This window comes from Oncorhynchus mykiss, chromosome 16 (assembly GCF_057628025.1).
Source record: "Oncorhynchus mykiss isolate SJ-2025 chromosome 16, ASM5762802v1, whole genome shotgun sequence".
In the NCBI taxonomy this organism is placed as follows: domain Eukaryota; kingdom Metazoa; phylum Chordata; class Actinopteri; order Salmoniformes; family Salmonidae; genus Oncorhynchus; species Oncorhynchus mykiss.
This window is the reverse complement of record NC_143037.1, coordinates 6,258,069-6,283,397: the sequence shown is the minus strand read 5'-3', so window position 1 is coordinate 6,283,397 and position 25,329 is coordinate 6,258,069. Positions and strand designations below refer to the sequence as shown.

Genomic DNA, 25,329 nt, shown 5'->3' with positions numbered 1-25,329 from the left:
GTCTGTTCCAGTATTCATTGTGTTCCAGTATAGTACTGTTGTAGCATAATGACATTGATTTTGTGTGTGGTTTAACCCAGGGCGGTGCGGGGCGGTTTAAACCCAGGGCGGTGTGGGGTGGTTTAAACCCAGGATGGTGCGGGGTGGTGCGGGGCGGTTTAAACCCAGGGTGGTGCGGGGCGGTTTAAACCCAGGATGGTGCGGTGCGGGGCGGTTTAAACCCAGGATGGTGCGGTGCGGGGCGCTTTAAACCCAGGATGGTGCGGTGCGGGGCGCTTTAAACCCAGGATGGTGCGGTGCGGGGCGCTTTAAACCCAGGATGGTGCGGTGCGGGGCGCTTTAAACCCAGGATGGTGCGGTGCGGGGCGCTTTAAACCCAGGATGGTGCGGTGCGGGGCGGTTTAAACCCAGGGCGGTGCGGGGCGGTTTAAACCCAGGGCGGTGCGGGGCGGTTTAAACCCAGGGCGGTGCCGGGCGGTTTAAACCCAGGGCGGTGCCGGGCGGTTTAAACCCAGGGCGGTGCGGGGCGGTTTAAACCCAGGGCGGTGCGGGCGGTTTAAACCCAGGGTGGTGCGGGGCGGTGCGGGGTGGTTTAAACCCAGGGCGGTGCGGGGCGGTTTAAACCCAGGGCGGTGCGGGGCGGTTTAAACCCAGGGCGGTGCGGGGCGGTTTAAACCCAGGGCGGTGCGGGGCGGTTTAAACCCAGGGCGGTGCGGGGCGGTTTAAACCCAGGGCGGTGCGGGGCGGTTTAAACCCAGGGCGGTGCGGGGCGGTTTAAACCCAGGGCGGTGCGGGGCGGTTTAAACCCAGGGCGGTGCGGGGCGGTTTAAACCCAGGGCGGTGCGGGGCGGTTTAAACCCAGGGCGGTGCGGGGTGGTGCGGGGCGGTTTAAACCCAGGGTGGTGCGGGGCGGTTTAAACCCAGGGCGGTACGGGGCGGTTTAAACCCAGGGCGGTGCGGGGCGGTTTAAACCCAGGGCGGTGCGGGGCGGTTTAAACCCAGGGCGGTGCGGGGCGGTTTAAACCCAGGGTGGTGCGGGGCGGTTTAAACCCAGGGCGGTGCGGGGCGGTTTAAACCCAGGGCGGTGCGGGGCGGTTTAAACCCAGGGCGGTACGGGGCGGTTTAAACCCAGGGTGGTGCGGGGCGGTTTAAACCCAGGGCGGTACGGGGCGGTTTAAACCCAGGGTGGTGCGGGGCGGTTTAAACCCAGGGCGGTGCGGGGCGGTTTAAACCCAGGGTGGTGCGGGGCGGTTTAAACCCAGGGCGGTGCGGGGCGGTTTAAACCCAGGGCGGTACGGGGCGGTTTAAACCCAGGGCGGTGCGGGGCGGTTTAAACCCAGGGCGGTACGGGGCGGTTTAAACCCAGGGCGGTACGGGGCGGTTTAAACCCAGGGCGGTGCGGGGCGGTTTAAACCCAGGGTGGTGCGGGGCGGTTTAAACCCAGGGTGGTGCGGGCATTTCATCTGGCCTTGGGTTCTCCTACTGAATGTGTTTTATAGCCAATTCTTCTAGTATTGCATGACAACGACATGAGTTGACTAGAATGTATTTGTGTAAAATCATGCATCAAGATTAACATTGTATTCCCAGAGGACTTAAAAGTATGAATTTAAAACACTTGTTTACACATTTTGTCAAATAAAATAAAACTACCCAGCAGCTAACATCCGCTAACATTTTGAAATACATCTTATTTTTCTCCAAATAAATCAACATGATTAATGAACAGATGAATCAATGCTGGTTTGATGTCAGAGTGTATTTGAGACTGGGTTGTTATTGGTGGTTATTAATCTGTGTCACTTCACTCTAGAAATACATTTTAAAATGGCCACTGAAGTCCATGTATCCTAAATGCCAGCCTATTCCCTACATAGTGCTTTTGACCAGAGCTCTTTTTAGTGATTGTTTATAGGGAATAGGGTGCCATTTGGGACCAAGGCCCTACTGTACATATACACTCTGCTCTGCAAACTGGACTCGTTTTGTAAATTGTTATGTAATGTTAGTCGTAACTCGATCTCTTGCTCTGTCGCTCTGTCTCGTTGTATTTGTCATTTTATAAACATTAACAGTGCATTTTTTTCTCTTTTTCTCCTCTGTTTCTCTCTCTCTCTTGTCCCTCCCTCCCTGTTTCTCTCTTTGTCCCTCCCTCCCTGTCTCTCTCTTTGTCCATGTCTCTGTCTCTCTCTTTGTCCCTGTCTCTGTCTCTGTCTCTCTCTTTGTCCCTGTCTCTCTCTTGTCTCTCTCTTTGTCCCTGTCTCTCTCTTTGTCTCTGTCTCTCTCTTTGTCTCTGTCTCTGTCTCTTGCTTTGTCCCTCCCGCCCTCCCTCCCTCCCTCCCTCCCTCCCTCCCTCCCTCCCTGTCCCTCCCTCCCTCTCTGTCTCTCTCTTTGTCCCTCCCTCCCTGTCTGTCTCTTTGTCCCTCCCTCCCTGTCTCTGTCTCTCATAGACCTGGGTCTGGATCAGTTCCAGGTGAAGCGATATGATGGAAAGGTAAGGAAGGAGGGAGTGTGGGTGGGCAGGAGGGAGGGAGGGAGGGAGTGCGGGTGGGCAGGAGGGCGGGTGGGAGGGAGGGAGGGAGGGTGGGCGGGCGGGTGGGAGGGAGTGTTGGCGGGAGGGAGGCAGGGAGGGTGGCGAGGGAGGGAGGGCGGCGAGGGTGGGCAGGGTGGCGAGGGAGGGAGGGCGGCGAGGGTGGGCAGGGAGGGAGGGAGGGAGGGCGGCAGGGAGGGTGGGCAGGGAGGGAGGGAGGGGGAGGGGGGGGGGGGGGCAGCAGGCCATGGCCAAAAGGAAGGATGGCAGCCCGGGTGGGTGAATAGAAAGGGTACCTACCGATCTCTTGTTGAAGTCCCAGCTCTTACATTCTTTCATTACCTAGGGGGTGTGTCCCAAATGACTCCCTAAGCCATATCATGACCCATAGGGCTCTTGACAAAACTAGTGTGGTCTATTAGGAACATGTTTCCATTTGTGATACACAACCTCGTTTCATAAAACTCTCATTCCACCTCTGTTTTCAGACTGTGAGAGTGAAGTGTGAGAGAGTAATCCTGAGTGGATGACCATGGAACTGCGTTAGTCATAATTGCAATGGGGGGGGGGGTGGGGGGGGTTATTGAGGTGGAATATATTTCATCGTGAGATTCAACAGTTTTATAACCTATCACTCTCTAGAGCGGTGTTTCTTCATCCTGGTCCCGGGCACCTGAAGGGATGACACAGTTTGGTTTTTGTCTCATACACTGATTCAAATCCAAAGCTTTGAGTTGATTGGTGTTATGAGGTCTGTAGCGCTCGGGGGTCCCCTGGACTATGATTAGGGAACACTGGAGTACAGGATGAGAAGGAAGTGAAGGGCACCGCTCAGATAACAACATCATTTGCAAAATAAAAACTCTTTGAAGCTGCTTTTTAAATTCAGGACTATTTTATTTTAATTTTAAATACCACAGTTTTATCAGGTTTACAATAAGTTTAATAAGCAGGTTCTTCATTTATTTTTAAAGGTTATAAGGGTTTATAAACGGCAGCATCAAATGGGGTCTAATTGCGAAGATGCTGCTGCTTGTGAGTTCGAGAGACTCCAGATCCTGAGCTAATATAATGAAGAGAAGACAGAATTGGCAGATGAACGCTGTTTCGGCCCATATCCACAATCCCAGCTCCAGACCCATCCACTACTAATCTAATGTTCGTCTCCAACGACACACTTACCACCACTCTCTTAAACGGCTTTGACATTCACTCTTTTGCTGCATCAGTAGAGGGCCTTATGACAGAGTGGTGTTCTATCCAGCTGGCCATCTAACAGGCTTTAAGGAGGAAGGGACAAGGGAGATGTGGACAGCATGCTTTAAGGAGGAAGGGACGAGGGAGATGTGGATAGCAGGCTTTAAGGAGGAAGGGACGAGGGAGATGTGGATAGCAGGCTTTAAGGAGGAAGGGATGAGGGAGATGTGGACAGCATGCTTTAAGGAGGAAGGGACGAGGGAGATGTGGACAGCATGCTTTAAGGAGGAAGGGACGAGGGAGATGTGGATAGCAGGCTTTAAGGAGGAAGGGATGAGGGAGATGTGGACAGCAGGCTTTAAGGAGGAAGGGACGAGGGAGATGTGGACAGCAGGCTTTAAGGAGGAAGGGACGAGGGAGATGTGGACAGCAGGCTTTAAGGAGGAAGGGACGAGGCAGATGTGGACAGCAGGCTTTAAGGAGGAAGGGACGAGGGAGATGTGGACAGCAGGCTTTAAGGAGGAAGGGACGAGGGAGATGTGGACAGCAGGCTTTAAGGAGGAAGGGACGAGGCAGATGTGGACAGCTGCCAGACAAGTGTAGGGTTAGTTTATCCTATTAAATCGTAATGAATTGATCCCATCAGTAGTAATCAGTTGGCGGGCGTACCCATGTCCCCGTCCCCTAAGGATGCCTGCCAGTCAACAGAAGGGTGGCAACTAGCTGTGGCCTATATTAGGGAGAGTGTAAAGACTGAGCACCACATGTCCCAGGACAAGATGTCAATTTCCATCAATAGTAAGGGCTGTACTCAGAAACCAAACCCTGTTCCTGTCTTGACAACAGCACCTCCCTCCTATCCTCAGACAGACTGAAGGGTGAATAGCAAAGCCCAAAAGGAGGCTCTGTTAAAGAACCAACAACTACTCCCATGACATGACGTCCATCACTAATAAGCACTTTGAAGAGAGTACCACATCTCTGTTCCGGTATTCTCTAGTTACCGGTCTTCTCTCCTCTGGCAGAACACTCTGATTCACCAAACTCTGATTCACCAAACTCTGATTCACTAAACTCTGATTCACCAAACTCTGATTACTCTGATTCACCAAACTCCGATTACTCCGATTCACCAAACTCCGATTCACCAAACTCCGATTCACCAAACTCCGATTCACCAAACTGTGAACAAGTTCTGACGTCAGCCTTGCCTTACTCTGTGTCTCAGAGAACAGCTTTGCTCCGCGTGTAGTTAACTGTGTAACACTTGATCATTAAGAGACTCAACTAGTGGACCTGCCTACCAGACCATAATGGTCTATTTAGTGGTATTTATAGGCTGACGGGTGGACCTTGGAGCAGAGTAATGGCCCTAGACGAGATAAGAGAACAACGTTAGGGTCATAGATTAGCCACCTACACCCATCCCTGTCACCTTTCTTATTCTTTCTCCAGGGTTTTTTCTGCACAGAAAAGTTTTGGGGCGGGCTGTCTGCTGTAAGTCCAAACAGTAATTTATTTAAAAAAAATCAATTTATTTGTTTAGTGAAGATTAAACTTGAGGCTAATAGCAGATATAAAGTAAATAGACAAGATAATGGAGCAAATAAAACACACAAAAAAAAGATCTTTGAGAACTAACAATCACCAAAATAAAACTATAGACCGAGAGAATCTCGTTCTCCAAAATGATGCTTTTCAGGGGTAACGTGGCCCCCGTTTTGAGTCACTCAGATACCATGAGTCATGGCAAAATGTGTAGAATAGCAGGAAATTGGCTTTAGAACAGCAACATTCTTGTCTGCGGCATCTAAAAGATTTTGGCCGGCGAACACGCCCTTGCCCCGCCCTTGCCACGCCCACCACCTCAGCCCCATTTTGATCCAGAGAAAACGCCATGTTGAATTCCAAGCCCTGCCTTTAGTTTTGCTCTGGTTTCCTTTCATATAATGCCTGTTGGTAGATCTCTTCCAGTCACACGTCTTCATTGATCTACGATGCGGAGACAACGGAAGCAGTTAATTTTTCTGCCACAGTAATTAGTGGTTAATTAGCTGTCAGAGTAACCATCCATCCCCACCACATATCATACAGTCCCAGTGAGGATCAACCTATTTCCAGACCCTCCCTAACTTGCTCCTTCTCTCTCCCTCCCTCCCACTTATCGCTCCCTCCCTCCCCCCTCTCCCCTTTCCTCCCTCTCCCCTTTCCCTCCCTCTCCCCCTTTCCCTCCCCCCCCCTCTCCCCCCCCCTCTCTCTCCCTCTCTCTCCCTCTCTCTCCCTCTCTCTCCCTCTCTCTCTCCCTCCCTCCCTCCCTCCCTCCCTCCCTCCCTCCCTCCCTCCCTCCCTCCCTCCCTCCCTCCCTCCCTCTCTCTCCCTCCCTCCCTCCCTCCCTCCCTCCCTCTCTCTCCCTCCCTCCCTCCCACCCTCCCCCCTCTCTCTCTCCCTCCCTCCCTCCCACCCTCTCTCTCTCCCTCCCTCCCTCCCACCCTCTCTCTCTCCTCCCACCCTCTCTCTCTCCCTCCTCATCAATAGATTGTTAGTACACGAATAGTAATAATGTGTTTAACCTCGTTATTGGGGCCCATCAGTTCTCCCAGAGGCCTTAATGAATAATCACCCTGCTATCTATCAATCATGTGCTATGAAACTTTCCTTCCCTCCCTCACTCTCTTTATCACTAATGTGTTGGAGAAACCGTCAAGACACAAATCACAGATTAAAGAGTCGAGTCGGCGGCAAGGTATTTTCTCCCTCCCTCCCTCACTCCCTCCCTCACTCTCCTCCGTTCTTCACTCTCCCTCCCCTACGTCTTTCCCTCTCCCCTCTCTATATGACCTCCCTAACCCACTCCCCTCCCTCCCTCCGTCCCCTCCCTCCCTCCGTCCATCTCTCCCTCTCCTACGTCTTTCCCTCTCCCCTCTCTATATGACCTCCCTAACCCTCTCCCCTCCCCTCCCTCCCCTCCCTCCGTCCATCTCTCCCTCTCCTCCGTCCATCTCTCCCTCTCCTACGTCTTCCCTCTCCCCTCTCTATATGACCTCCCTAACCCTCTCCCCTCCCTCCCCTCCCTCCGTCCATCTCTCCCTCTCCTCCGTCCATCTCTCCCTCTCCTACGTCTTTCCCTCTCCCCTCTCTATACGACCACCCTAACCCTCTCCCCTCCCTTCCTTCCTTTCTTTCTTCCTTCCTCCCTACCCCCCCTTCCCTATGTCTCCCTCCTCCCCCTACCCTACATTTCTCTCCTCCCCCTACCCTACATTTCTCTCCTCCCCCTACCCTACATTTCTCTCCTCCCCCTACCCTACATTTCTCTCCTCCCCCCTACCCTACATTTCTCTCCTCCCCCCTACCCTACATTTCTCTCCTCCCCTCCTACCCCTTTCCTACACTCCATCTCCCTCCTTCCCTCTCTCGTCCCTCCCAACCTCCCCGGCTATTCAGTTGTCAGTAGGTCATTTGAATAACCCTCAGACTCTGACAGATATCCAATATATTGGAAACACAAGCCATTGTCCCAGCTCGTTGATCAATATCTACTGTGTGTTTATCTCTGTTCATGCGGTAAAGGTGAATGGAAGGTGCCTGGGGGAGTCCCAAACGGTAGCCTATTCCATATGGGCCCTGGTCACAAGTAGTGCACTTTAAAGGGTATAGGACGCCATTTTTGGACGCCGTCCTGGTGTTTTCTATGTAACCATAGCGACACAAAGCAGGAGTATAAAATAAGAAAAGTGTTGCAGCTCAATACACACACACACACACACACACACACATCCACACACACACACTCACACACACACACACCCCTTTTACGTTTACACAGACAAGGACACTAACCCCGCACTGATTTTTAGATAAGCAAACAAAACCGAGATTATACTATTTAACTACTATTTAAATATGAATAGTCAACAAAGGACGATTTACAATATGTTTGCACATTCATGCTCTCTGATCCAGAACTAGCTCCATCATGTGTTTAATCCACGCTCCACAATATAACCTTATATAAATGGAATAGTGTCCATACCAACGGCTTGAGGTGTGAAACGATATTATAATGTCCATACCAACAGCTTTAGGTATGAAATGGTATTATAATGTCCATACCAACAGCTTTAGGTATGAAATGGTATTATAATGTCCATACCAACAGCTTTAGGTATGAAATGGTATTATAATGTCCATACCAACAGCTTGAGGTGTGAAATGGTATTATAATGTCCATACCAACAGCTTGAGGTATGAAATGGCATTATAATGTCCATACCAACAGCTTTAGGTATGAAATGGTATTATAATGTCCATACCAACAGCTTTAGGTATGAAATGGTATTATAATGTCCATACCAACAGCTTTAGGTATGAAATGGCATTATAATGTCCATACCAACAGCTTTAGGTATGAAATGGTATTATAATGTCCATACCAACAGCTTTAGGTATGAAATGGTATTATAATGTCCATACCAACAGCTTGAGGTGTGAAAAGGTATTATGTCCATACCAACAGCTTGAGGTATGAAATGGCATTATAATGTCCATACCAACAGCTTGAGGTGTGAAAAGGTATTATAATGTCCATACCAACAGCTTGAGGTGTGAAACGGTATTATAATTTCCATACCAACAGCTTGAGGTATGAGACAGCATTATAATGTCCATACCAACAGCTTGAGGTATGAGACAGCATTATAATGTCCATACCAACAGCTTGAGGTATGAGACAGCATTATAATGTCCATACCAACAGCTTGAGGTGTGAAACAGCATTATAATATCCATACCAACAGCTTGAGGTATGAGACAGCATTATAATGTCCATACCAACAGCTTGAGGTGTGAGACAGCATTATAATGTCCATACCAACAGCTTGAGGTATGAGACATCATTATAATGTCCATACCAACAGCTTGAGGTGTGAGACAGCATTATAATGTCCATACCAACAGCTTGAGGTATGAGACAGCATTATAATGTCCATACCAACAGGTTGAGGTATGAGACAGCATTATAATGTCCATACCAACAGCTTGAGGTGTACTAAAGTGATTGAGTGAGTAAAAACAGACATCTATTGTGGCAAAGCAACAGCCTAGTTAACCAGTCTGAATTCTCCTCTCACCATTTGCGGTTTAGCATTCAGACTGGTTTAACTAGGCTAGGTTGCCTAGCCACCACATACCCTCATTCTCTCTCTCTCAATCACTGTATTGGACCACCAAGTTTGTGTGCGTATATGAGCAATCAAAATGTATAGAGAGAGAGTTGAGATGGGTTTAACCAAGCTAACCCCCCTCTATCAACTGGAACATTCCAGAGTTCTAGATGGATGATCCCTACGTAGCCGATATGTCACCTCTATCTCTGGGCATTCTGTTTGCAAATCTCTCTCTGTACTATACAGTAGTCTACACATGATGCATGGCTAGCTGTGGATGATAGTCCCTTGACTCGCAAACACACACACACACACACACACACACCCACTCACCACTCACACACCAACGCACCTGATTGGCCTGATAGCGTCCTCTGGCTTGGCAACAGAATTACACTTCACTCACTTTTCTATCCAGCCTCCTTTCCCCCTCCTCTCTCCATCCTCCCCCCTCCTCTCTCCATCCTCCCCCCGTTCCCTCGCCAAGAACCTATGAAATCGCTCCATTCCACTGGACTGGGATGCAATATTAATGTTGTAAGAATTACAGTAACCTACAATTCCCCGAGCTGAAACTCCTGAGTCGAGGGCAGTTTTATGGTCAGAGTATGCTAATCTGAGGTTCACACGAGGAGATTGGGATTGGTTGGGGGGTGGTGGAGTGGGGGGGGCTGGTGTTCCCAGGGGATGGAGCTTCTCCTAGTCTGGGGGGGGGAATGATATCACAATGGAATCTGCTTGAGTACTAGTTGTATCTCTTTAAAAAAAATATTAATTGGAAAATGGTCGTTCAGTTCTTCTCTCCTTTCGTGTGTGCTAAAATCCCTCACCATATTTTTTTCACATTTTGTTTATTTATCCATTGTTTGTGCTTTTAATATTTCGGTACTCCCCTACTGCTCTTAGTATGTTTGGGTACTCCCGTACTGCTCTTAGTATGTTTGGGTACTCCCCTACTGCTCTTAGTATGTTTGGGTACTCCCCTACTGCTCTTAGTATGTTTGGGTACTCCCCTACTGCTCTTAGTATGTTTGGGTACTCCCCTACTGCTCTTAGTATGTTTGGGTACTCCCCTACTGCTCTTAGTATGTTTGGGTACTCCCCTACTGCTCTTAGTATGTTTGGGTACTCCCTTACTGCTCTTAGTATGTTTGGCTACTCCCCTACTGCTCTTAGTATGTTTGGGTACTCCCCTACTGCTCTTAGTATGTTTAGGTACTCCCCTACTGCTCTTAGTATGTTTGGGTACTCCCCTACTGCTCTTAGTATGTTTAGGTACTCCCCTACTGCTCTTAGTATGTTTGGGTACTCCCCTACTGCTCTTAGTATGTTTGGGTACTCCCCTACTGCTCTTAGTATGTTTGGGTACTCCCGTACTGCTCTTAGTATGTTTAGGTACTCCCCTACTGCTCTTAGTATGTTTGGGTACTCCCCTACTGCTCTTAGTATGTTTGGGTACTCCCCTAATGCTCTTAGTATGTTTGGCTACTCCCCTACTGCTCTTAGTATGTTTGGCTACTCCCCTACTGCTCTTAGTATGTTTGGCTACTCCCCTACTGCTCTTAGTATGTTTGGCTACTCCCCTACTGCTCTTAGTATGTTTGGCTACTCCCCTACTGCTCTTAGTATGTTTGGCTACTCCCCTACTGCTCTTAGTATGTTTGGGTACTCCCCTACTGCTCTTAGTATGTTTGTGTACTCCCCTACTGCTCGTAGTATGTTTGGGTACTCCCCTACTGCTCGTAGTATGTTTGGGTACTCCCCTACTGCTCTTAGTATGTTTGGGTACTCCCCTACTGCTCTTAGTATGTTTGTGTACTCCCCTACTGCTCTTAGTATGTTTGGGTACTCCCGTACTGCTCGTAGTATGTTTGGGTACTCCCGTACTGCTCTTAGTATGTTTGGGTACTCCCCTACTGCTCTTAGTATGTTTGGGTACTCCCCTACTGCTCTTAGTATGTTTGGCTACTCCCCTACTGCTCTTAGTATGTTTAGGTACTCCCCTACTGCTCTTAGTATGTTTGGGTACTCCCCTACTGCTCTTAGTATGTTTGTGTACTCCCCTACTGCTCGTAGTATGTTTGGGTACTCCCCTACTGCTCGTAGTATGTTTGGGTACTCCCCTACTGCTCTTAGTATGTTTGGGTACTCCCCTACTGCTCTTAGTATGTTTGTGTACTCCCCTACTGCTCTTAGTATGTTTGGGTACTCCCGTACTGCTCGTAGTATGTTTGGGTACTCCCGTACTGCTCTTAGTATGTTTGGGTACTCCCCTACTGCTCTTAGTATGTTTGGGTACTCCCCTACTGCTCTTAGTATGTTTGGGTACTCCCCTACTGCTCTTAGTATGTTTGGCTACTCCCCTACTGCTCTTAGTATGTTTAGGTACTCCCCTACTGCTCTTAGTATGTTTGTGTACTCCCCTACTGCTCTTAGTATGTTTGGGTACTCCCCTACTGCTCTTAGTATGTTTGGGTACTCCCCTACTGCTCTTAGTATGTTTGGGTACTCCCCTACTGCTCTTAGTATGTTTAGGTACTCCCCTACTGCTCTTAGTATGTTTAGGTACTCCCCTACTGCTCTTAGTATGTTTAGGTACTCCCCTACTGCTCTTAGTATGTTTAGGTACTCCCCTACTGCTCTTAGTATGTTTAGGTACTCCCCTACTGCTCTTAGTATGTTTGGGTACTCCCCTACTGCTCTTAGTATGTTTGGGTACTCCCCTATTGCTCTTAGTATGTTTGGGTACTCCCCTATTGCTCTTAGTATGTTTGGGTACTCCCCTATTGCTCTTAGTATGTTTAGGTACTCCCCTATTGCTCTTTAACATTTTCTAATTGGGTCTCCTGTGTTTTTTAAACAAAATGTTCCATTGACTTTAATCCTCCACTGTCTAAGTGTATCTCTCTCCCTCTTTCTCTCTCCTCATATCATTGTGACCATGCCATCAGTTGTTATAATGTTATTGTAATGTGTTGCTGTTATTCATGTATCTGCTGTGGAATCTACTCCTGCTCTGGCAATCTTCTCCATATAACCAATAACCCTTCCTCCTCCTCCTCCTCCACCCGACGAATCCCCCATTTTATCAACCATCCCTCCCCCTTATCCCCTACCTACCTATTCATTACCTGTCCCTTCCCCTCCCTCGCTGTCTCCTCTCCCCTCCTCCATCCCTCCATCCGCCCCTCCCTCTCTGCAGGACTTCTGGCAGGTATGAGGCGTGTCCCGAGCAGCATGTGTGTGTGTTTGAACCAAGGCCTGATCTGATAACCGTGTACTCTGTTCACTGTACCTCTCTACCTCCAACTGCCTCCATCTCTCTCTCCTTCTAATTCCTCCCTCCCTACTCTCTACATCCATCTCTCTCCTTCGAATTCCTCCCTCAATACTCTCTACCCCATCTCTCCTTCTAATTCCTCCCTCAATACTCTCTACCTCCATCTCTCTCTCCTTCTAATTCCTCCCTCCCTACTCTCTACCTCCACCTCTCTCTCTCCTTCTAATTCCTCCCTCCCTACTCTCTACCTCCACCTCTCTCTCTCCTTCTAATTCCTCCCTCTCTACCTCCATCTCTCTCTCCTTCTAATTCCTCCCTCTCTCCTTCCATCTCTCTCTCTCCTTCTAATCCTCCCTCTCTACCTCCATCTCTCTCTCTCCTTCTAATTCCTCCCTCTCTACCTCCATCTCTCTCTCTCCTTCTAATTCCTCCCTCTCTACCTCCATCTCTCTCTCCTTCTAATTCCTCCCTCTCTACCTCCATCTCTCTCTCTCCTAATTCCTCCCTCTCTACCTCCATCACTCTCTGCCTCTACTTCACTCTCCCCTGGAGATCTTCCATATGTACACTACCAGTCAACAGTTTTAAAACACCTACTCATTCAAGGGTTTTTCTTTTTTTAAACTATTTTCTACATTGTAGATTAATAGTGAGGACATTACAACTATGAAATAACACATGGGATCATGTGGTAACTAAAAAGGTGTTAAACAAATCAAAATATATTTGATATTCTTCTAAGTAGCCACCCTTTGCCTTGATGACAACTTTGCACACTCTTGGCATTCTCTCAACCAGCTTCACCTGGAATGCTTTTCCAACAATCTTGAAGGAGTTCCCACACATGCTGAGCACTTGCTGGCTGCTTTTCCTTCACTCTGCGGTCCAACTCATCCCAAACCATCTCAATTTGGTTGAGGTCGGGTGATTGTGGAGGCCAGGTCATCTGATGCAGCACTCACTCACTCTCCTTCTTGGTCACATAGCTCTTACACAACCTGGAGGTGTGTTGGGTCATTTTCCTGTTTAAAAACCAATGATAGACCCACCAAGCGCAAACCAGATGGGATGGCTTATCACTGCAGAATGGTGTGGTAGCCATGCTGGTTAAGCGTGCATTGAATTCTAAATAAATCACAGTGTCACCAGCAAAGCGCCCTACACCATAACACCTCCTCCTCCATGCTTCACGGTAGGAAATACACATGTGGAGATCATCCATTCACTAATGTCCATTGCTTGTGTTTCTTGGCCCAAGCAAGTCTCTTCTTATTGGTGTTCTTTAGTAGTGGTTTCTTTGCAGCAATTCGACCATGGAGGCTTGATTCACACAGTCTCCAATGAACCGTTGATGTTGAGATGTCTGTTTCTTGAACTCTGTGAAGCATTTATTTGGGCTGCAATCTGAGGCTGGTAACTGTAATGAAATTATCCTCTGCAGCAAAGGTAACTCTGGGTCTTCCTTTCCTCTGGGCTATCTTCTGTATACCACCCCTACCCTGTCACAACACAACTGATTGACTCAAATACATTAAGAACGAAAGACATTCCACAAATGAACTTTTTAACAAGGTACACCTGTTAACTGAAATGCATTCCAGGTGACTACCTCATGAAGCTAGTTGAGAGGATGCCAAGAGTGTGCAAAGCTATCATGAAGGGAAAGGGTGGCTACTTAGAAGAATCTCAAATATAAAATATATTTTGATTTAACTTTTTTTTTTGGGGGGGGGGGGGGGGGTTACTACATGATTCCATATGTGTTATTTCATAGTTTTGATGTCTTCACTATTATTCTACAATGTAGAAGAAGAGTAGAAATAAAGAAAAAAGCCCTGGAATGAGTAGGTGTTGTAAAACTTTTTACCGGTAGTGTAGTTGTCAGTGGGGAGGAAAAACACACTGTAGAAGTTTCTCTGGCCAAGTTGTATTGCATCTCAACTTCAGCAGAGTGTAAAGTGCTTAACCAAAGTCACGGGTTGTGTCCCCAAAAGGGACCCTAATTCCCTCTTAAGTGCACTACTTTTGCCCAGAGCCCATTTTTAGGGAATAGGGTGCAATTTGGGACTAAGGCCTCACCACAACCCCAGCAGGATAGAACACTGGCCAAGCACCAAATAGTGCATTAAACATGGATCTATTTCCATCAGGAATCATTGGGATGGTAATACAAAACCCTCCACAACTGACTCTTGGCACTGTGGATGTCAGAGTGGAATAGGTTTAGTGATCAACGGAAAGTCGGCCCAGTATGGTTTAAGATATAGAGAAACAGACGGAAGGACTGGGGCATAAAATACTGGGCCATCATCTTCTGCACCGGTACAACAGGGAAGGATGGAGAGTGCTTGTGTGCGTAAACATACACCAAGTCATATATCACACACACCTGCTGCTGCCTGTCTCTTCAGTGGCTCTTTGTGTTTGAATCTAGATGACGGTCTACCCTCCCTGTTGCTCTAGGGGTTTAGCCACCCTCCCTGTTGCTCTAGGGGTTGAGCCACCCTCCCTGTTGCTCTGGGGGTTGAGCCACCCTCCCTGTTGCTCTAGGGGTTGAGCCACCCTCCCTGTTGCTCTAGAGGTTGAGCCACCCTCCCTGTTGCTCTAGGCGTTGAGCCACCCTCCCTGTTGCTCTAGGGGTTGAGCCACCCTCCCTGTTGCTCTAGGGGTTGAGCCACCCTCCCTGTTGCTCTAGGGGTTGAGCCACCCTCCCTGTTGCTCTAGGCGTTGAGCCACCCTCCCTGTTGCTCTAGGGATTGAGCCACCCTCCCTGTTGCTCTAGGGGTTGAGCCACCCTCCCTGTTGCTCTGGGGGTTGAGCCACCCTCCCTGTTGCTCTAGGGGTTGAGCCACCCTCCCTGTTGCTCTAGAGGTTGAGCCACCCTCCCTGTTGCTCTAGGCGTTGAGCCACCCTCCCTGTTGCTCTAGGGGTTGAGCCACCCTCCCTGTTGCTCTAGGGGTTGAGCCACCCTCCCTGTTGCTCTAGGGGTTGAGCCACCCTCCCTGTTGCTCTAGGCGTTGAGCCACCCTCCCTGTTGCTCTAGGGATTGAGCCACCCTCCCTGTTGCTCTAGGGATTGAGCCACCCTCCCTGTTGCTCTAGGGGTTGAGCCACCCTCCCTGTTGCTCTAGGGGTTGAGCCACCCTCCCTGTTGCTCTAGGGGTTGAGCCACCCTCCCTGTTGCTCTAGGGGTTGAGCCACCCTCCCTGTTGCTCTAGGCGTTGAGCCACCCTCCCTGTTGCTCTAGGGGTTGAGCCACCCTCCCTGTTGCTCTAGGGGTTGAGCCACCCTCCCTGTTGCTCTAGGGGTTGAGCCACCCTCCCTGTTGCTCTAGGGGTTGAGCCACCCTCCCTGTTGCTCTAGGGGTTGAGCCACCCTCCCTGTTGCTCTAGGCGTTGAGCCACCCTCCCTGTTGCTCTAGGGGTTGAGCCACCCTCCCTGTTGCTCTAGGGGTTGAGCCACCCTCCCTGTTGCTCTGGGGGTTGAGCCACCCTCCCTGTTGCTCTGGGGGTTGAGCCACCCTCCCTGTTGCTCTGGGGGTTGAGCCACCCTCCCTGTTGCTCTAGGGGTTGAGCCACCCTCCCTGTTGCTCTAGGGGTTGAGCCACCCTCCCTGTTGCTCTAGGGGTTGAGCCACCCTCCCTGTTGCTCTAGGGGTTGAGCCACCCTCCCTGTTGCTCTAGGGGTTGAGCCACCCTCCCTGTTGCTCTAGGGGTTGAGCCACCCTCCCTGTTGCTCTAGGGGTTGAGCCACCCTCCCTGTTGCTCTAGGGGTTTAGCCACCCTCCCTGTTGCTCTAGGGGTTGAGCCACCCTCCCTGTTGCTCTACAGGTTGGTACAGGTTTAGTTACCTTCCCTGTGGCCAGAGGATTAGATGCAGGATCTACCTGCTAGGTGACCTTTAAACAGCAGGGATGTGCCTTGTTTAACCTGTAGCACGGTGAGACACACCAAGACCCAGAGATATGGAGCGTGAGCAGGAACAAGGATGTCTGAGACCTAGCAGGAAGGGAGGGTAGTGAGACAGTACACAGCCCTGTCCAGTGGAGATCTGAGACCTAGCAGGAAGGGAGGGTAGTGAGACAGTACACAGCCCTGTCCAGTGGAGGTCTGAGATCTAGCAGGAAGGGAGGGTAGTGAGGCAGTACACAACCCTGTCCAGTGGATGTCTGAGACCTAGCAGGAAGGGAGGGTAGTGAGGCAGTACACAACCCTGTCCAGTGGAGATCTGAGACCTAGCAGGAAGGGAGGGTAGTGAGGCAGTACACACAGCCCTGTCCAGTGGAGGTCTGCGTGTAGATCTTTTCAGGGAGAATGAAACACCATGCACTATGCAACAATATGGGTCAGGGTAGACTGGTGCCAAGGCATGGATTACTACACCTGTGTGTGTGTGTGTGTGTGTGTGTGTGTGTGTGTGTGTGTGTCTAAATGTTTGAATGATCAACCACACAGGACCATGTGCTAATTCGAGTGTGTCACAACAAAGTATTTGAAGAGGACAAATGTCAACACTTGCCAAGCTGAGATGCAATGAGAAACTTCTACTCTGTTAGTGCTGAATGACAACAGTCCTGTTCCCCTGTTTACGTCTCTCCCTCTCTTTACTCTTTCTCTCCTCTCTCTCGCTCTTTCCCTCCCTCTTTCACTCCCTCTCTTCTTGTTCTTTCCCTCCCTCTTTCACTCACTCTCTTCTCTGTTTTTCCCTCCCTCTTTCACTCACTCTCTTCTCGTTCTTTCCCTCCCTCTTTCACTCACTCTCTTCTCGTTCTTTCCCTCCCTCTTTCACTCACTCTCTTCTCGTTCTTTCCCTCCCTCTTTCACTCACTCTCTTCTTGTTCTTTCCCTCCCTCTTTCACTCACTCCTCGTTCTTTCCCTCCCTCTTTCACTCACTCTCTTCTCGTTCTTTCCCTCCCTCTTTCACTCTCTCCCTTCACCCCCTCCTCTATGCTTCCATCTTCCTCTTCTCTGTCACCCTCTCGCTCTCTCCAGCCTTGTCCAATGCTTTGGCGCTGCTGTAGCTCTTTCCCAGCATGCTCTGCTCCTTGCCTGTGTCTGAAGGGGAGACCGTACTGTATGTAGAGCGGCACGGGTCTGCAGGTTATAGCTCCCCCTCTCTGCAGCCGGCATGGTGGCACCACAGGGTGATCTAAACCCAGGAAATGAATCATCTCTCCATTTGCTGGATAGTTTCTTATGGCCCTGGTCCAATACTTTTACTGGGTTGGGTAAACAAAGCTACTAGAATCTTGCTTTCACCTACCCTCTAGTGTTCAGTGATTTATGGTTGTATCCCAATTCTCCAACGTTCTTTTGAAAGTGTACACTTGTGCTTTTGAATCCAAAGCTACTTCGTGCTTTCACCAAGCCACTAGTGTTAGATCAATGATACCTCATTTTTCCAGCCTTGGAACAGAGCCCAGAACATAGAATTAGAATGGCTAGAACATTCTACTCATTCTATGTCTTTGGCCCATTGAAACCCCTTTCTTCTATTGATAGAATCCCAGCACTAGAATGATTCTATTGATAGAATCCCAGCACTAGAATGATTCTATTGATAGAATCCCAGCACTAGAATGATTCTATTGATAGAATCCCAGCACTAGAATGATTCTATTGATAGAATCCCAGCACTAGAATGATTCTATTGATAGAATCCCAGCACTAGAATGATTCTATTGATAGAATCCCAGCACTAGAATGATTCTATTGATAGAATCCCAGCACTAGAATGATTCTATTGATAGAATCCCAGCACTAGAAAGATTCTATTGATTGAATCCCAGCACTAGAAGGATTCTATTGATTAAATCCCAGCACTAGAAAGATTCTATTGATTGAATCCCAGCACTAGAATGATAGAATCCCAGCACTAGAATGATTCTATTGATAGAATCCCAGCACTAGAATGATTCTATTGATAGAATCCCAGCACTGGAATGATTCTATTGATAGAATCCCAGCACTGGAATGATTCTATTGATAGAATCCCAGCACTGGAATGATTCTATTTATAGAATCCCAGCACTGGAATGATTCTATTGATAGAATCCCAGCACTGGAATGATTCTATTGATTGAATCCCAGCACTAGAATGATTCTATTGATTGAATCCCAGCACTAGAATGATTCTATTGATTGAATCCCAGCACTAGAATGATAGAATCCCAGCACTAGAATGATTCTATTGATTGAATCCCAGCACTGGAATGATTCTATTCTATTGATAAAACACACCACCTGTGGCCTTTATCGCTCTGTGATGCCACGGCAACCACTATCTGTCATGTGACTGGTTGCGACGCCTGTCACTCACAAAGGAATGCTGACGGGGCTGCTGCCATGGAAACAAACATGCCTGTTGTCTTGTTGTCACTCAAGTTCTTAGTTGTTATAGCTACTGACTTTTATTCTGTTTCAGCGGCTGGAACAAACCTTCCAAGGACAGTTGTGTATCAGCCTCCCTCCTCCTGCTGTTTCTCGCTCTCTTTCTCTCTCCCTCACTAGCTCTGACTTTGTTGTTCTTTCTCTCTCTCACACACACACACACACACACACACACACAGGTTGGGCTGGTGTGATTTGACTGCACACCTGGTATTCTACGCCTACAGCTGTTGATCCTTAGTGACCATAATTGTTAATTGAACGTCGGTAGCAACACACACCATTTCTCTGAGATTCATTCATCTTTACATGTGGTTGCCTTCGCTCTCTCTCTGAATATTTATGTCTAGAGGTTATTAGCAGCACACCTGCTCTGCTAGTCAATCCTCTGGAGACCTGGCTGGTGTTTAGTGGAGTACTATCTAATCATATCTGTACTTGCCCCCCCCCCCCCCCCCTCCCCCAAAAAAGAACCTTCCAGAAGGACAACCATCTCTGCAGCACTCCACCAATCAGGCCTTTATGGTAGAGTGGCCAGACGGAAGCCACTCCTCAGTAAAAGGCACATGACAGCACACTTGGAGTTTGCCAAAAGGCACATAAAGTCTCTCAGACCATGAGAAACAAGATTCTCTGGACTGATTAATAAACTAAGATTGAACTCTTTGGTCTGAATTCCAAGTGTCACGACTGGAGGAAACATGGCACCATCCCTACGGTGAAGCATGGTGGTGGCAGCATCATGTCTGGAGGAAACCTGGTACCATCCCTACGGTGAAGCATGGTGGTGGCAGCATCATGTCTGGAGGAAACCTGGTACCATCCCTACGGTGAAGCATGGTGGTGGCAGCATCATGTCTGGAGGAAACATGGTACCATCCCTACGGTGAAGCATGGTGGTGGCAGGATCATGCTGTGGGGATGTTTTTCAGCGACAGGGAGACGGGTCTGGATAGAGGGATAAATCAATAGCGCAAAGTACAGATGAACGGAGCAGTGAGATCCTTGATGACAACCTGCTCCAGAGCACTCAGGACCTCAGACTGGGGCGAAGGTTCACCTTCCAACAGGACATCGACCCCAAACACACAGCCAAGACAATGCAGGAGTGGCTTCGGGACAAGTCTGTGAATTTCCTTGAGTGGCCCAGCCAGAGCCCGAACATGAACCCAATCTAACATCTATGGAGAGACCTGAAAATAGCTGTGCAGCGACGCTCCCCATCCAACCTGACAGAGCTTTAGAGGATCTGCAGAGAAGAATGAGAGAAACTCCCCAAATACAGGTGTTCCAAGCTTGTAGCGTCATACCCAAGGAGACTCGAAGCTGTAAGCACTGCCAAAAGTGCTTCAACGAAGTACTGAGTAAATGATCTGAATACTTATGTAAATTATATATATACAGTGCCTTGCGAAAATATTCGGCCCCCTTGAACTTTGCGACCTTTTGCCACATTTCAGGCTTCAAACATAAAGATATAAAACTGTATTTTTTTGTGAAGAATCAACAACAAGTGGGACACAATCATGAAGTGGAACAACATTTATTGGATATTTCAAACTTTTTTAACAAATCAAAAACTGAAAAATTGGGCGTGCAAAATTATTCAGCCCCCTTAAGTTAATACTTTGTAGCGCCACCTTTTGCTGCGATTACAGCTGTAAGTCGCTTGGGGTATGTCTCTATCAGTTTTGCACATCGAGAGACTGAAATTTTTTCCCATTCCTCCTTGCAAAACAGCTCGAGCTCAGTGAGGTTGGATGGAGAGCATTTGTGAACAGCAGTTTTCAGTTCTTTCCACAGATTCTCGATTGGATTCAGGTCTGGACTTTGACTTGGCCATTCTAACACCTGGATATGTTTATTTTTGAACCATTCCATTGTAGATTTTGCTTTATGTTTTGGATCATTGTCTTGTTGGAAGACAAATCTCCGTCCCAGTCTCAGGTCTTTTGCAGACTCCATCAGGTTTTCTTCCAGAATGGTCCTGTATTTGGCTCCATCCATCTTCCCATCAATTTTAACCATCTTCCCTGTCCCTGTTGAAGAAAAGCAGGCCCAAACCATGATGCTGCCACCACCATGTTTGACAGTGGGGATGGTGTGTTCAGCTGTGTTGCTTTTACGCCAAACATAATGTTTTGCATTGTTGCCAAAAAGTTCAATTTTGGTTTCATCTGACCAGAGCACCTTCTTCCACATGTTTGGTGTGTCTCCCAGGTGGCTTGTGGCAACACTTTTTATGGATATCTTTAAGAAATGGCTTTCTTCTTGCCACTCTTCCATAAAGGCCAGATTTGTGCAATATACGACTGATTGTTGTCCTATGGACAGAGTCTCCCACCTCAGCTGTAGATCTCTGCAGTTCATCCAGAGTGATCATGGGCCTCTTGGCTGCATCTCTGATCAGTCTTCTCCTTGTATGAGCTGAAAGTTTAGAGGGACGGCCAGGTCTTGGTAGATTTGCAGTGGTCTGATACTCCTTCCATTTCAATATTATCGCTTGCACAGTGCTCCTTGGGATGTTTAAAGCTTGGGAAATATTTTTGTATCCAAATCCGGCTTTAAACTTCTTCACAACAGTATCTCGGACCTGCCTGGTGTGTTCCTTGTTCTTCATGACGCTCTCTGCGCTTTTAACGGACCTCTGAGACTATCACAGTGCAGGTGCATTTATACGGAGACTTGATTACACACAGGTGGATTGTATTTATCATCATTAGTAATTTAGGTCAACATTGGATCATTCAGAGATCCTCACTGAACTTCTGGAGAGAGTTTGCTGCACTGAAAGTAAAGGGGCTGAATAATTTTGCACGCCCAATTTTTCAGTTTTTGATTTGTTAAAGTTTGAAATATCCAATAAATGTCGTTCCACTTCATGATTGTGTCCCACTTGTTGTTGATTCTTCACAAAAAAATAGTTTTATATCTTTATGTTTGAAGCCTGAAATGTGGCAAAAGGTCGCAAAGATTTAATCCATTTTAGAATAAGGCTGTAAGGTAACAACATTTGGACAAAGTCAAGGGGTCTGAATACCTTCCGAATGCACTGTAGGTCTCTATTTCTCTGTCTGGACTGACCTACCTGTGGTAAATGAGACTTCAAGCCTCAGTAGCACAAGCTGCTAGTTCTGATATTACAATCAGCCAATGAGGTCAATTTAAATCTGTAATGTCAGAACTAGCAGCTTGTGATTGGCTTTCTTTCCCTGGTCCTCCCTTCTATCAGCCAAGCAGGTCACTTTAAAAAAAAAATTCTCTCCGTTTATTTCACCTCTCTAAAGGATCTCTTATCCCATAACTGCCTCACATGACCCCGTAGCGGCCTCATGACCCCGTAGCGGCCTCACATGACCCCGTAGCGGCCTCACATGACTCCGTAGCGGCCTCACATGACTCCGTAGCGGCCTCACATGACCCCGTAGCGGCCTCATGACCCCGTAGCGGCCTCACATGACCCCGTAGCGGCGTCACATGACCCCGTAGCGGCCTCACATGACCCCGTAGCGGCCTCACATGACCCCGTAGCACAGGGAACCAGCCCACACAGACAGACAGGGCAGCTGCACAAAGACGCCAAACTACTACTGTAACAGCTTCCACTCTTCTGAGACGGCTTTCGACTCCAGCCAACGCTTTTCGCATTTCGCACGGTGATCTTAGGCTTGTGTGCTGCTGCTCGGCCACGGAAACACATTTCATGGAAATCTAGACAGTTATTGTGCTGACGTTGCTTCCAGAGGCAGTTTGGAACTCGGGTGTTGCAACTGAGAACAGGCGTTTTTGTTCTTTAACGAGCTTCAGCACTAGCCGGTCCCGTTCTTTTTGAGCTTGTGTGGCCTACCACCTCACCGACTGAGCCGTTGTTGCTCCTAGGCGTTTCCACTTCACAATAACAGCACTTACAGTTGACCAAGGGGCAGCTCTAGCAGGGCCGAACTGACTTGTTGGAAAGGTGGAATCCTATGACGGTGCCATGTTGAAAGTCAGTTGAAGGCCGTTCTACTGCCAGTGTTTGTCTATGGAGATTGCATGGCTGTGTGCTCAATTTTATACACCTGTCAGCAATGGGCGTGTATGAAATAGACGGATCCACTAATCTGAAGGGGTGTCCACACACTTTTGTATATATAGTGTATGTCTCTCTCTCTCTCTTTCTCTCTCTCTTTCTTTCTTTCTTTCTCTCTTTCTTTCTCTCTTTCTCTCTTTCTTTCTTTCTTTCTTTCTCCCCCCCCCCCCCCCCCCCCCCCCCCCCGCGGTGTTGGACAGGGCAGATAGTCGATCGTCATTAATGTGTTGCTGTCACTACAGTGCATTAAAGAGGACCAGGCCCAAACGTCCCCGGGCCTCACCCCCAGAACCAGGCTCCACACATGCAGTTGTTTTGTACTAGGTTTTCTGATGGTGTTGAAAGTGAAGTCCACATAGTATAACGCACATTGTGAAGGAGATTGTGCCGCCTGTCAACGCAGCATCGTAATCAAACGGAGGTTCTCCTCTGATGTAGCTGTGCAAGTGGTTTAACCAGCTGTGTTTGGAACCGTTGACGAGAACACAGTTGAACTCAGCGGCGCCCCCTGGTGCCTAGCAGTGTTCATTGACAGGAGCAGACCTTGTGGGTGGACACTGACAAGGGGGATCAACTATTTTCAGACTAGATTCAATCTGTTTTCATTACAACCCCCTGACAGGTCTGCTTTGAGCTCACGTTGGGACAGGGAATGGGACTTCTCTGACGAGGCACTTTGTTGTTGATTGGAAACTGAGAACTTCAAACTATGAATGTTTTTGTAGGAGTGTTTTTAGAAAGCACCCAGAGGTATCCAACCAGGATACATGTAGTATCTATCTATATATCTATCACAAAGCTCTGTTGTTGGCTGTACTGCACAGACAGATCTGGGATCAGGGAATAGTTGGCTGTATAGTAGTTGTCTGTACTGCACAGACTGATCTGGGATCAGGGAATAGTTGGCTGTATAGTAGTTGGCTGTACTGCACAGACTGATCTGGGATCAGGGAATAGTTGGCTGTATAGTAGTTGGCTGTACTGCACAGACTGATCTGGGATCAGGGAATAGACTACACACAACACTTTTAATGGCCTTCTGAACTGGATATTTCACAAAACAGCAGCGCTGCATTTAACTTGCATCCAAGTGAACTGAGTTGAAAGATGTTGAGTCTTTCTGCATGCAGCCCTCTGGCTGTACTGTGGTTATTCAGTCCAGTGACTTTGGCTCAAACCGTTGCTTAGTTAGACTCTGGGAAGTTCAGTTGAGTTTCGGCCTAGTTTGGTTCCCTGGAAAGCCACTCGAGTGAAATAAGTTGAGAGGTTTAGATTAATGCATGCACGCATCTGGCTGTTTTTCAGATCTAGTCAGAGTTCACTGGAGTGTTGGGCTAGTAGTTGACTTCAGCAGGACTGGTAGCCTGGCTGGACTGGTAGCCTGGCTGGACTGGTAGCCTGGCTGGACTGGTAGCCTGGCTGGACTGGTAGCCTGGCTGGACTGGTAGCCTGGCTGGACTGGTAGCCTGGCTGGACTGGTAGCTAGCCTGGCTGGACTGGTAGCTAGCCTGGCTGGACTACTAGAGATCATCTCTCATATGTTGGTGTAAAATAGTCTGACCAGGCTTTTACCCTAACACACAAAGTTGTCTCTCGGTCTCGCTGTGGCCTACCCTAACCTGGCCCAAGCTCTGATTTGTCTTTCTGCCTGAGCTGAACACACACACACACACACACACACACACACACACACACACACACACAGTGCTTGAGGAATAACCACACAGTGCACTTGACTCGAGCCTGCAGGGCCTCTCATAGCGTGACAGAGACTGACAGACACACACAGGGGGAGGCAGTACTTACTTAATTAACTCCAGCACTGCAGTAATTAGGATTTACACTCCAATTGAAGATCCTGGTTGTTTCTCAAATGGATCCCATTCCTTAGATAAGTGCACTACTTTTGACCTGAGACCTATAGGCCCTGATCTAAAGTAGTGCACTAAATAGGGAGTAGGGTTCCATTGGGGATGCAGGCTAGAGCAGAAGGTTATTAACTCGGACCCTCTGAGTGTTATTTATAGAAATACAACCGCTAGAGTTTATCCAAGATGATTCTGGTTTAGCTGGGGAGAAAACTGTCTCACAAGCACATTCAGCTGAGCCTAAATCAACACAGATTACGCTTCGTATTATTACAGAAATTCACACGAGCCTGTTTTTTTTTTTTAAATCAATGACACTGAGAGGGAGTCCGAAGTGGAATGCTATTCTTTATATAGTGCACTATGTTCCACCAGGGGCTCTGTGGTTTACTGGGCCCCTGTTGTTCACTGGGGCCCTGTGGTGTTTATACGGGGGCCCTGTGGTGTTTATACGGGGGCCCTGTGGTGTTTATACGGGGGCCCTGTGGTGTTTATACGGGGGCCCTGTGGTGTTTATACGGGGGCCCTGTGGTTCACAGCATATCAAGTCTGTCATCTGACAGAGAGAGGGAGATGGATTTAAGGGAGATGGAAGGATGGGGAGAGACTGAGTAAAGTCTCCGGGGAGGCAGATGAGTAGATTTGTAATTCTACTCTACTGTAAATACTGTAAATACAGTACTACTATACTGTAAATAAATGATTGTACTGTGCTCTACTTTATTGTACTATATTGTACTGTAAATGATTGTACTGTGCTCTACTTTATTGTACTGTACTCTGTTATGTACTTTGCTGTACTGTAATGTATTATACTCTACTGTACTTT

At 48.2% G+C, this 25,329-nt stretch overlaps 1 protein-coding gene across 1 annotated transcript in view; it reads left to right on the top strand.

Moving 5' to 3' along the window:
• The window catches only part of micu1 (mitochondrial calcium uptake 1), a 108,357-nt gene that overhangs the window by 38,806 nt on the left and 44,222 nt on the right, over positions 1-25,329 (top strand). Inside the window, exon 5 of the mRNA XM_036946048.2 lies at positions 2,451-2,494. Coding sequence (XP_036801943.2) covers positions 2,451-2,494 — 44 coding nt within the window. The remainder of the gene's footprint in view (positions 1-2,450; positions 2,495-25,329) is intronic.